Here is a 13290-nt window from a genome sequence, read left to right as displayed (position 1 = left end):
CATATTAAGAACATAAGAAGAACATAAGAAAATGCCATACTGGGTCAGACCAAGGGTCCATCAAGCCCAGCATCCTGTTTCCAACAGTGGCCAATCCAGGCCATAAGAACCTGGCAAGTACCCAAAAACTAAGTCTATTCCATGTAACCATTGCTAATGGCAGTGGCTATTCTCTAAGTGAACCTAATAGCAGGTAATGGACTTCTCCTCCAAGAACTTATCCAATCCTTTTTTAAACACAGCTATACTACCTGCACGAACCACATTCTCTGGCAACAAATTCCAGAGTTTAATTGTGCGTTGAGTAAAAAAGAACTTTCTCCGATTAGTTTTAAATGTGCCCCATGCTAACTTCATGGAGTGTCCCCTAGTCCTTCTACTATCTGAAAGAGTAAATAACCGATTCACATCTACCCGTTCTAGACCTCTCATGATTTTAAACACCTCTATCATATTCCCAGGGTTGGCACAATATAAACATAGGCGCAACTGCCTTCGTCAAACTTCTCCTCTAGAGAAAGTTTGACCCTGCCCAGCTGCATGATTTTCCCCAGAGTGTTGGATTTAGGAGAAGTGGGGACAAGAGGGTGCTGTAAAATGCAACCAGTGCTACTGGTCACCGAGTGCCCTTAATCTCCAGAGCCCTTTCTTGAAAGCGGCAATCAATTCTGCCAGCCAAGGAGATCAAGGCATCTAATGAAGAGAAATCTCTTGCCCGGCCAGTTCATCTTTGATTCTGCTGGAGAGGCCTTGCCAAAAAATGGTGGTGAAACTATCTTTCCCCCAGTTCTGATCGGAGGCAAGTGAGCAGAATTGATGGCATGTTCCCGAAGAGATTGGGAACCCTGCCAAACCGGAGCTTGTCTGCTGCCAAGAAGGAAGCTCTCCTTGGTTCTTCAAAGACTAGCTTGAACTTTGGAGGAAATTAGGAAGGCTATGGAGCAGAGAGTTGTCATGCTCCCATAAAGGAGATTCCCAGGGCAATGTGGTGCCACCCAGCAATGACAAGATGTAGGTCACCTTAGTCTGGTTAGTAGGAAAGTGAGTGGACTGCAGATGGAAATGCATGCGGCATTAGTTGATGAAGCCATGGCATTCCTTGGGATCACCCAGGTATCAAAGAAGTGCCAGGAGCTGAGGAAGATCTTGGGGAAGATGCAGAGCTTGTGGGAAGATGCGGAGCTTGTGGGAGAGCCACAGGAGCTGGAGCTGGTACATGGGTCAAGGTGTCCATGCAGTGCATGAACTTCTCCAGGACCACAGTCACCTGGTTCAGAACCTCTTGTTGTTGAACATGTTGAATCATAAGGGAAAGTATAGCGCTGTAAGAGTTCATGGATTCTTATCTTGAAAAATTAAATAAATGAAACTTGAAAATTAATTAAGAACATAAGAAATTGCCATGCTGGGTCAAACCAAGGGTCCATCAAGCCCAGCATCCTGTTTCCAACAGAGGCCAAACCAGGCCACAAGAACCTGGCAATTACCCAAACACTAAGAAGATCCCATGCCACTGATGCAATTAATAGCAGTGGCTATTCCCTAAGTAAATTTGATTACTAGCCGTTAATGGACTTCTCCTCCAAGAACTTATCCAAACCTTTTTTGAACCCAGCTACACTAACTGCACTAACCACATCCTCTGGCAACAAATTCCAGAGCTTTATTGTGCGTTGAGTGAAAAAGAACTTTCGCCGATTAGTCTTAAATGTGCTACTTGCTAACTACATGGAGTGCCCCCTAGTCCTTCTATTATTCGAAAGTGTAAATAACCGAGTCACATCTACTCGTTCAAGACCTCTCATGATCTTAAAGACCTCTATCATATCCCCCCTCATAGGTGCTAGTCCGTTGCATTTCCGATCTTTAGGAAGGCTACTGTGGGGAAGATTTTTTCATCTCTCGGTTGGGCATATAATTTGAATGAATTACTTAAAGCAGGGGTGCTCAAACTAGTGCTCGGGAGAGGGGGCCCTCCTAGCCAGTTAGGTTTTCAGGGTATCCCTAATGAATATGCATGAGAAATATTTGCATACTTAAGCTTTGGAATTCATTGTCAGAGGATGTGGTTACAGCACTTAGTGTAACTGGGTTTAAAAAAGGTCTGGATAAGTTCCTAGAAGATAAATCCATAAACTGCTATGACGGTAATTAATAAGCAATAGTAGCTTGTGATCTATCTCATGTTTCGGTACTTGCCAGGTACTTGTGACTTGGATTGGCTACTGTTGGAGACAGGATACTGGGCTTGATGGGACCCTTGGTCTGACCCAGTATGGCATATCTTAAGTTCTTATGCAAATCACAAGCATATGCATTAAGGATATCCTGAAAACTCACCTGACTGGGGGCAGTCTGAGGACCATTTTAAGCACCCCTGAATTAATGGTTACTAATGTCTTTAAGAAGTTTGATTATTTGTAAATTTATTTTGCTGAGGCAAAGAAGAAGGGTGACCATTTCCACGAGCATTAGAGTGAGGAGGCTGAAGAAAACAATAGGTTTGCCCTACATCTCGAAAGTTCTGTTGGTTTCTAAGGAGCTCGGAACTCTTTTAACCAGGGCACAAGCAGCCTCTTGGGTGGAACATTATTTGATTTCACCTGAAGTGCTGTATGAGGTGGACATTTGTGCTTCCTTATATTCCATTTGGACATTCGAGGTAGAATTGAGTCAACTCTTGTTTTGCAAGTCTTAAAGACAGACATTTCAGGCTCCTTCCCAGTGTAGGAGGTTTAACATAAGAACATGGGATGTATCCATGGGTTTGCATGGATACATCCTATGTATCTGGACTGGTCTAGTGAAACCATAAGGAAGGAAACATTTGATTTTTACCTGCTAATTTTCTTTCCTTTAGTTCTACCAGACCAGTCCAGGAACCCACCTAAATTAACCTTTGGTCTGCTATACTATGAATATTTTATTTCTGTCAGATGTTTTTAAGCTTCAAGTCTGTAACATTCTCTGTTTAAGTGCCTCTGGTGTTTGGGGGGTTCAGACTCAGTTGGGACCCATCTGCAATCTCTCTGCTTGTTGGGGGAGGGGAGAGTTAAAGTATTATTTGCTGTAAGACGGATATACTTAAGAGCTGTGGGTGGCACAGTACTCTGTATAGGGTGATTTCAGCAAATCACTTGCTCTCTATCTCAATCTGCCAGTAGGGGAGGAAAACTCATGTGGCTACTCTAGACTGACCTGGTAGGACTCGAGGAAAGAAAATTAGCAGGTAAGAAACAAAATTTTCATTTATGCATAAATAGCTGAAGTTTAAAAACCCTACGCACACCAAAGCCAGAAGATGCGCATACAAGTTGGGCCGGTGCGTGCTGCACGGATTTTAAAAGACACCCATTTACACGTATCTTCTGCTACATGCACAAGTCAAATGTTCAGAAAAAGGGGCAGGGGCATGATCTGGGCGTGTCAGGGAAAGGCCAAGAGATGTGAGTGGAAAAACTTACGTGCACAGGTGCGCTCCGGGGTCCCCTGCCGTATAGCTTTGCTACTGCTATGGATGGCTTGTAAATACAAAAACAAAAAAAATCTAGGCTAGTCAGAGGGGTTTTAAGGGTTGAGGCTAATAAATTAGGGGGGTTTGGAAATCCTATCCCTAAATTGGGTGAACTGGGAAAACTAGGTATGGCGTCTGCATCTGCTCTTATAAAATTTCCCCACTTACGTGGTAGACGTAGCATTTGCACGCACATATATGCAACCATTTAAAATTGTGCACACATGTATACGTGTTCAGCCTATTTTATAACGTGTGCTTATATGGACGTATGCTATAAAATAGCTGCAACTCTGGACGCGAGCCAGCAAACGCTCGTCCATGTGCACCCGCATGGCAGTTTCAGTGTTACCGTCAAAGCATATTTTCTGCAAATAAAGTATGTTATATACTCTGAAATTATGGTCTATGCATAGAAAACATGATTTGTTTACAGCCCGTATTTTATGCATATAAATCCTGAATATAGGACCCCTGCACCAGAGCTTCCCATAGACTAATGATAACTCAGGAAACTTTACTCTGCTCCTGACCAGGAATTACTTCTGAGTGTTAAGAAAACATGAGTAAAGCTTACGCACCACTCTGCATCATGGAGTAATGGCTAATAGCTTGATTAACATAGGAGTTGCATAAAGGAGCATTAATATATGTGCGCATATTAGCATTAGGTTTTGCGCAGAACTCCTTAAATTGGGAGTAAAACCTGCAGACAATCCGGCGCTCATATGTGCATACACATTAGCTCTTCTTATTACTTTGGGGCCTTAGGTTATAAGCTCTGTGGGGGCAGAGAAGTTACCTTCTATACCTGAATGTTACTTGTCTTGTTAACAGTGAAAAGATGTAAGCTAAATCCAATTAAATAAAATAAATGTGCATATACTTTTATCCACATTAAGAGGAGACATTCTTGGGAGTGGGGCAGGGTTGATAAAGGATTAACACTTTTTACATCATTTTCTTGAAATCACTACCCGGACAAATTAGCAGGTATAAATGTATGCATATAGATTTTCTGGGATAATGTAATAAATTATGTACAAGAATATTCAAATAAGACTGAATATAATTTAATTGTTCTAGTTTTATTAGTTTTAGTGGTAGTGCCATACTGTATTATGAATTGTTGTTGTAGTTTTTAGATTACCGTATTTTCCAGTGTATAAGTCAAATCTATATGTAAGTCGCACCCTGCTATAAATACGAATGTTGCTGAAAAAGTTAGCAGATAGGTCACACTGGTGTATAAGTGGCACCTCTTCGTCATTCATGTGACTGAGAGACAGCGGCTGGAGGAGCATGCACGATAGGCAGGTAGTGAACGCACAGCTGGCATAGTTGAGTTCGAGAGGCTGCATGGAAGGAACAGTAAGGTAATGCTGCAAGAGAGAGAGAAAAAATCAGCAGATAGGTCGCACTGATGTATAAGTCGCACCGACAAAAATTGGGGAAAAGACCGAGACTTATACACCAGAAAATTCGATAGTCTGTTTTCACATGCATTTTAATACCTTTAATTTATCTTAGGTTATGATGTATTAATTTATTAATTAACTTGTTCTGCCTGTTTTAAAAAGTTTGTTTAAAAAAATGACAATGTTATTTTTTTTAATTAATTTTCTTTTTTTATATTTATAAACCAAAAATTCATATTTAGAAATTAAAATTTTGACTGGTAAATGCAAAACATAACTGGATAACATCTCATAGTAGATAACGTCTGGTATAAAGCATATGAAAAACTGTAACTCCGATCCTCAATAGCCACAAACAGGCTTGATTTTCAGGATATCCATAATGAATATGCATGAGAGAGATTTATATGCACTGTCTCTATATGCACTGTCTCCATTTTATGCAAATTTATCTCATGCATATTCATTGTAGGTATCCTGAAAACCTTGCTGTTTGTGGATCTTGAGGGCCCTTGAAATAGGCAATAAAAGATATGAAAGTATCTTAAAGGCTATGGATGGACTGACTAATTTGCATTTGTTAGGTGGACTCACGTGAAGCAGACTTAACAGATGAATCCACATTTGAATCACAGTACTTTCCAGAGAATGACAATTCCTTGCAAGTCTCTCTTATTGAATTGCATGGCAGTTCCTGTACTGAAAATCTGAACTATAATAATCAACTACCACTTCCATTATCCATTTCAAAGGTAAGTGTAAAACATATTTTATCAATGGCAGCTGATATGGATTAAAGGAAGAATTTGATGGAACAAGATTAGCGTCTGTTTTTCTGTCAGTTTTGTTGTGAAATGATTATGCTGCCTTTGATCCATCTGTTCATTTGTTCATTAGATGAGGGCTGATTATTTAAAATATTTATGACCCGCACCTTCCAATGTTTGGGGTGGAGTACAGAAATATCACATAAAAATGTAGTACATATAAACAAACATCAGAAAAGAGACTCTTTCTATTAAAGACCCGAAATTGGAACAAGTTGTATGACCTGAAAAACTAAAAGCAGCTCAAAAAATGAGAGGACTACCCAGAAATCAGACCTGTATAAATGGACAACTCAAAAGCCTTTTTGAATAACATGGTGGATATGTGGCTTCTTTCCAGCTTGTTGCAAGCTTCCAAGTTCTCCTTCCCTGTTGATTGTAACTTTGACTTATTCCTACCTATTGTTATCTTTCGTCTACTTGAATTGTTACTCCAGTTATATCCTTGTTAAATGTAAACCGATCCGATATGGTTATTTACTATGAAGGTCGGTATAAAAAACTGTTAAATAAATAAATAAATAAATAAATAAATAATGTTTAGTATGGAGTTTAGGATGACCCCAAATTTCTGATCTCATAAGAAAGACAATATAGTATCTTCAGTAGATAAGGAGATAATCTGTACACAGCCAGTTCCTTGACATCCCGTAACAGATCAGTCTTTGGCACATTATTTATTTATTTATTTATTTATTATTTTTATAAACCGACCTTCGATCTCAATCGAGATATCACATCGGTTTACATTCAGGTACTGTAGGTATTTCCCTATCCCCAGAGGTCTTACAATCTAAGTTTTGTACCTGAGGCAATGGAGGAGAAAGTGACTTGCCCAAGGTCACAAGGAGTGACAGCAGAACTTGAACCCTGGTCTCCTGGTTCATAGTCCACTGCTCTAACCACTAGGCTATTCAAAAGTAAACCGTTCATAGCCAACCAACTTCTGACCTTAAGAATAACACGTCTTAGTAAATGGTTTGGGGCAGATACCATTCTCATCGCATGGGATAAACTGAATATCATCAGCGTAAATAAAGTAAGTTAGCCCCAGCTTCTTTGAAGCTGAACTTATTGGATGGAGCTAAATAAATATGAAACTTAACTGACAAGGACTGTAGGACTCCAGATGTTAACCCCAAAAGGAAGAAGCATTTCCTGTCTGAACCTGCAATTTTCTCTCCTATAAAATAGACCTGAACCAAGATAAAACTGAACCACATATACCAATAATACGCAACCGTATAATCAATGAATCATGGCAAATGGTTTCAAATGTGGTGGTAACATTTAATTGAGCCAGAATGCTTGCATCCCCCTTTCTCTTTCTACAATATAGACAATCTAATAGAGAAAGCAATAGCATATTGGTAATGTGACCTTTTGTAATTCTGAACTGAAAGGCATCTAACACTGCCTTACCAAGAAACCCATCAAGTTGCAGTTCACACATTTCTCCAATATCTTGGCCCTAGAGGGTATATTAGAAATTGGGTGAAAACTGGAGAACTTATTTGAAGTTATGTTCATAGGTTGAGGATCAGGTAATTATTCTCTCTCTTGTGGAAATGTATGTTCCTAACGAACTGAAGAGAGCCATTGTGAGGCCTATCGTAAAGAGGTGTAATTTACCATTTCATTTGCCATCTAGTTATAAGCCAATTTTGAATATATCTACTTGAGGTAAAATTTTAGAGAAAGCTGTACTGGGTCAATTTACTGATTTTTCTTTTTTTTTTATTTGAAGGAAAGAAATGTTTTGCACCTTAACTAATTAGGTTTTCAGTCTAATCACAGTACCAAGACACTGTTAGTATCTGTATCTGACTATTTATTGACATAATTGGATAAGGGTGTTGCAATGTTTGCAATTTTCTTAGATATTTCAGCTGCCATTGATACAATTATTCATGAAATTTGACTTTACAAGGTTAAGGGCTATTGATATTGAGGTTAATGTCCTTGCTGGGATCTTTTCTTTCATCCAGGAAACAGAGAGTTAAATGTCAAGATAATTATTCTGCCTGGTATAGCTTGAGTTTGGTGCTACCCCAGTCCTCTGTATTATCCCCCACTTTATTTAATATTTTCATGCTTTCTCTTTGCTCATTTTTAGATTCGTATGGGGCCGGGTTTTAAAAGGTACGCGCGGGCATACATTTGTGCGCAACCCGGCACGCACAAATGTACGCCCAATTTTATAATCCAGGGTCTGCGCGCGCAAGGGGGTGCACAATTGTGCAACTTGCGTGCGCCGAGCCGTGCAGCCTTCCTCCGTTCCCTCCGTCCCCCCCACCTTCCCCTCCTTTCCCCTACCTAACCCGTCCCCCAGCCCTACCTAATCTCCCTTACCTTTATCCTATAAGTTGCGCCTGCCTCTGGGCAGGCGTAGGTTGCGCACGCCGGCTGGCCCGCAATCCCAGGCTCAGCAGCAAATGGCCGCTGTGCCTGGAGGCCCCGCCCCTTTTTTCAAGCCCCGGGACATACGCGCGTCCCGGGGCTTACACGCATCGCCGGGCCTATGCAAAACAGGCTCAGTGTGCACAGGAGGGTTTTAAAAGGGTTACGTGCGTATATTACGCATGTAACCCTTTTAAAATCCGCCCCATGGTATATTTTTTAAATTGTAAGCTGATATTCAGCTTTTGTTTCCTATTTCTCAGGATGCTAAGTGTGATTTATTGAGGGTTAATAAATGTAAGATATATGTTTGGATGTGTAATAAAAAATGATCCTCAACCCTCAAAAATCAGAAGCGTTTGGTTTCTAGATTTTCTTGCTTGAGCATTTGTATTCCATCTTTGAATGGGGTTTCTATTCCTGTTTGACAGTCTGTATGAAATTTGAGGTTTTATTTTGATGAAAAATTTTCTTTTAAAACCCAGATAAGTAATGTTTTATAGACAAGGTTTTTTAAATTGAAGCTGTTAAGTCATGTAAGGTACATTTTTACACAGAAGGTTTTTCATAATTTAGTGCAAGCTTTTCTTTTGACAACTTTAGATTATTGCAACTCTATATGTTGGGCTCCCAAAAATTCAGATTAAGGCTCTTCAGGTGATGCAGAATTCCGCAGGTAGGCTAGTTTTGGGAGGTCATTGATAAAAACATGTTACCCTGGTATTGAAAGAGTTGCATTGGTTGTTGTTGATTTAAGAAATTTTTTTAAGCTTTTGATTTTAGTGTTTAAATCTCTACACAGCCAAACTGCCCCTTATGAGTCCATTGTCTCTCTCTGCTCAGCACATCAGGACTTTCTTAAAATGCCTTCATTGAGGCAGACTCGTCTGCAAGAAAGTCATCATCAAGCTGTGACAATTATTAGACCAGTGTTATGAAATGCTTTGCTAATAGCTTTGCATTTCAGCCCTGATCTTGCAGTTTTTCTTAAATTATTTGTTTCAGGAAATATTTGAACAATAAAAGTGCCATCTGTATTTTAATATTTTAGCTGGATTTGATTATTAATCAAGTATTAGACATGTATGTTATTGTTGTAATTTTTTTTTAAATTATGGATATATTAATATTCACCCAGCACAGTTTTCTACTATGGGTGCAAAATAAATGTTTTAAATAAATAAATAAATAAATGCTTAATAGGGGTAACTGTAGTCTCACTTGAAGCATTCAAGAACAACTCCCTTCAGCTAAGGATTTGTTGACCAATGTCCTGATGATAACAGATGTTTTTTCTTTCATGTTCTTAATCAGAACAAACAGACAAGGTCTAAAGGGGAGGTAGTAGATTGTAACAGGCCTGAAGTTGAACTATACCTCCAAGACCTGGTTTTCACACAACTTAGGTACTATAGCCTGGCGAAGCAAGCTCAGTTGTTACCGTGTTTTTACGATATTTTCATGAAAAAATCAGCTAGGGTGTCACAGCTAGGAATGCTGCTGGCTGTCATCACAGGCCTAGTGGTGAACTTCCTAACCAGTGCAAATAGCTCAAGGGGCCAAATGGATTTCTCCAAAATTGTGGTGTGTAAAAAGCCAGCTTGATAATTTGTCCTATTCTCCTGTAATATGGATTTATGTTGCTCTTTAGAGTTTTCATCATGATATTTCATCTAGCGCCTTTCGGCCCTTCTTAAGCTTTTCCTCTGGATGACTAATGAATGTGATAACCAAGGTGTATATTTGTCCACTCCTTTGTGATACCTCAATTTGGGGTTCTGTGATATCATGAGTTGCAGACAGACTGGAATACCACTTACTAATACCCTCCTTAATAGATAGACTATCCCATGTGTCAATAGCCACACATTTTTGCTTCAATAGCAACATAGTCGAGGAAGAAAGATTTCAATTCTTCTTGTGGACGTATATAACATTTGCTATTTAAGACAGTAGGAGTCCTGGATACACCAGTGAATTTAAATGATATTAAAAAATGATCAGACTACAGAACTTCTAAAATAGAGAGATTGGTTATGTACTTAACCCAATACACATGGCAAATCAGCAAGCTGCAAATGTGAACTGCCCTATGTGTTGGAGAATAAATCAACTGAGAACAATTAATTGCCTCCATTACAGCCAGTACATTTTTAGCTCGACTGAAGAGCCATCATCCTCATGAAGATTGAAATTGCCCATAATTATTAGCTTGGAGAACTTAAGCTGAAAGCCAGCCAAAAGCTCTATTAAACGATTCACCTCCGAAACAGATAGCTTAGGTGGACAGTAAATTGTACAGAATGTCTAATCATTAATCTTAAAATCATTTCACATGGGTGAAATGATACAGGTTTCATTGTATCAACCATAAGCTCTTTTCTGCAAACATTCCCTCAACCTTGTATCAAACTCATAGTGCCAGGGTTCTGTGATAAATAGCACATCAAGGTTATGTTGATCATTAATATTTGATAAATTATCAGCTTGCTTTCTGACAAAACACACATTCATGTAACCCATTTCAAACCCAGGTTCAAGATTTTCATTGTTAGTGAATGACTGCTTCTGTAAGTTAAATATTCACCTACCAGAAAATACTTTTCTTGCAGAAAGACCAGTATACTGCCCCAATTAACTATCACAGGATAGAACCTCTCATAATTGGTACCAGAATTAAACACAGAAAAGTACACAAAACAATCATAACTTAAAACTGCTAACCGACAGAGTCAGTCATCAAAGTGCGTTATGGCGTTTACGTCCATAACAACACCATAACGCATGTGATAGTTATTGCAGCGCACAACGTGAATTCAAATTTGGCAAATTTATTCAAAGGGGCAGAATTGGGGAGGGGGTTGGGTGGGATTAATGAAAATGAGAGGCTTCATTGCACCGTTCGATAGCATAACACACACTATCGCACGCTTTTAACACCGGAAATAATTACACTTATTTTCCTCGCATTAAGCTGTGCGATATACCCGAAAAGGCCATAGGTTTTGGTGGTAGTGTAAGGTTTTGGGGCCAGTTTTACATGCAGAGTGAGACATACGAACAGCACAGTACACCTCAGTGAAGATTTTACAAAATTTAGAGTGAGGAAAGTCACACAAAGATGAGATTTCTACAATGTTTTTTCGTCCTAGCTTGATTTGCGCTCTCTCTCTCTCTACCTATGCGAAGCGCTAAGATAGCGAGTGGTGCGGTAATTCTAAAATTATCAAAGCCATGCCCCTTTTTTCTTATCGCCGGCATTAGCTAATCAAAAATTTATAGCATTTTGATGAATCTAGGCCTGAGGTAGGCAGAAACATTACTTGCTAAACAGAGTACCCAGCTAGGTTCCAGGGTCCCTCAAAGTTGCCGACAAAGGGTGAGCCCATAGGTGACGTCCTGCCTAACAGGCCTTCTTTTTATGCTGGTCCCACTGGTGCTGATAAATGACATCAGAGGTCAACATGGGCCCTTCCAACACCACAGCACATAAATTAATGGCAGCACTGAATAAAATGCAATAGTTTAAAGTGCAGGTGTGTTGTAGTGACAGGGAACTTCAGGAGGACCACAGCTCAGTTCCCAGTGGCCTAACAGGCCTCCTTTTTATGATGTTCCCTGTTAACGCTGATAAATGATGTCAGGGGACAGCATGGACCCTTCCTAATTTGTCTCATTGTTCATGGAGAACACCTGTTACAGATAAGCAACTTTGCTCTACCCTTGGTCCAGCCCAGCTGGGAATGCACCACTTTGCCAAAGCAGCCCAGTACAGCCTTCTCCTTGCAGAGCATCTATGGTGATCTTGCTTCTTGCTTGTCTCCAATATCTTTTTTGAGCCATGCAAAATATTTTTTTGCTAACCTGATTGTCTCATGAATATTCTTTTGCAACTCTTGTTTGTCAAAATCTGAATATACTACAATTTTAGCCTTCAAGCAATGTCATTCAAACAGTTAGTAAGTCTAAAGAGAGCCACATTTAGATGATGTATTTTTTTGTAAAGTGAAATATCTCCATTTGGGTCTATGATGTATAAAAGAGCAATCTGAGGGACCATGTGTTGCGATTCCGGGGCGGCCCCGGAATCGCCACTCACCCTGCCACGGGTCCTCGGTCACCTCTCCTTCCTCGGGACCCCGGGCACAGTTCCCTCCTTGTGCTCCGACCCCGCGCGGGCCTGCAGGGCCTTCAGGCGCCATGCGCCGGCTCTCTCTTCGCCGCCGGCGTCCTCCCGCGGCTGGCCCCGCCCCCTAGGCACGCGCGCGCGGCTGAGCCCTGTTCTTAAAGGGCCCAGCGCGGGAAAGCACGGCTCCTCCTTTCCTGATGTCAGACGCTGCAGGGCTATTTAAGCCCTGCAGTTACTAGCCTTCCTTGCCTTGCAACGAGGTTCCCAGGTTTCCTGTCTCCAGTTGCTGCATCCTGTGTTCTCCTGGTCTTCCTGATTCCTGATACCGGATTGGCTGACGGTGTTTCCTGGCTCCTGACTCTGGACTGGCTTATGACGATTCCCTGGCTTCTGACCCCGGTTTGGCTCACGGTGATCCCCTGGCTTCTGACTTTGGACTGGCAAGCGACGACTCTCAGGCACTCGACTCTGGACTGGCAAGCGGCGACCCTCTGGCACTTGACTCCGGACTGGTGAGCAACGACCCTCTGGCACTCGACCTTGGATCTCGTCTGACTCCGCCCCCGCGGGCGCTCCTAAGTCCCAGCGGCCGGGTCCCTACGGGCTCCTCCTGGGGGGACTCCGGCTTCCAGGGTGAATCTCCTAAGTCCCAGCGGCCGGACTCCTACGAGCTCCTCTCGGGGGAGGTTCGGCTTCTAGGGCGAAGACTTCCTCACCACTGTGTCAGCTCCATCCGTTCCCTTCTTCCTTGCCTAGCCCTTGGTCGCAAAGGGCGTCCCAGGGTCTTCTTCGGTCCAGCCACATCTCCGTCCTTGCCACCTCCCGGTCGGGGCCTCTGCTGCTACCTTGCAGCAGTACACCTTTCGGTTCCGATCGGCTCAAGGGTCCACGAATCCAACAGATTGCAAGGCCATGGACCCGGCGGACCTTGCCGGCCTCAAGGCTATTCCAGGCATAGCCCAGAAGCTGCAACAACAACAGTCCTGCCTTGATACCTTGATG

General features: G+C 41.5%; 1 protein-coding gene across 5 annotated transcripts in view; it reads left to right on the top strand.

Annotated features, from left to right (window-relative positions):
* MPDZ (multiple PDZ domain crumbs cell polarity complex component) overlaps positions 1-13290 on the top strand; it is a 662189-nt gene that overhangs the window by 235058 nt on the left and 413841 nt on the right. For all 5 annotated transcript variants that reach the window (XM_029605550.1, XM_029605570.1, XM_029605559.1 and 2 more), the window contains exon 20: positions 5517-5684. In XM_029605550.1, coding sequence (XP_029461410.1) covers positions 5517-5684 — 168 coding nt within the window. The remainder of the gene's footprint in view (positions 1-5516; positions 5685-13290) is intronic.

The sequence above is a fragment of the Rhinatrema bivittatum genome, chromosome 1 (assembly GCF_901001135.1).
Source record: "Rhinatrema bivittatum chromosome 1, aRhiBiv1.1, whole genome shotgun sequence".
NCBI classification, from domain to species: domain Eukaryota; kingdom Metazoa; phylum Chordata; class Amphibia; order Gymnophiona; family Rhinatrematidae; genus Rhinatrema; species Rhinatrema bivittatum.
This window is presented reverse-complemented; position numbering and strand designations above follow the sequence as displayed.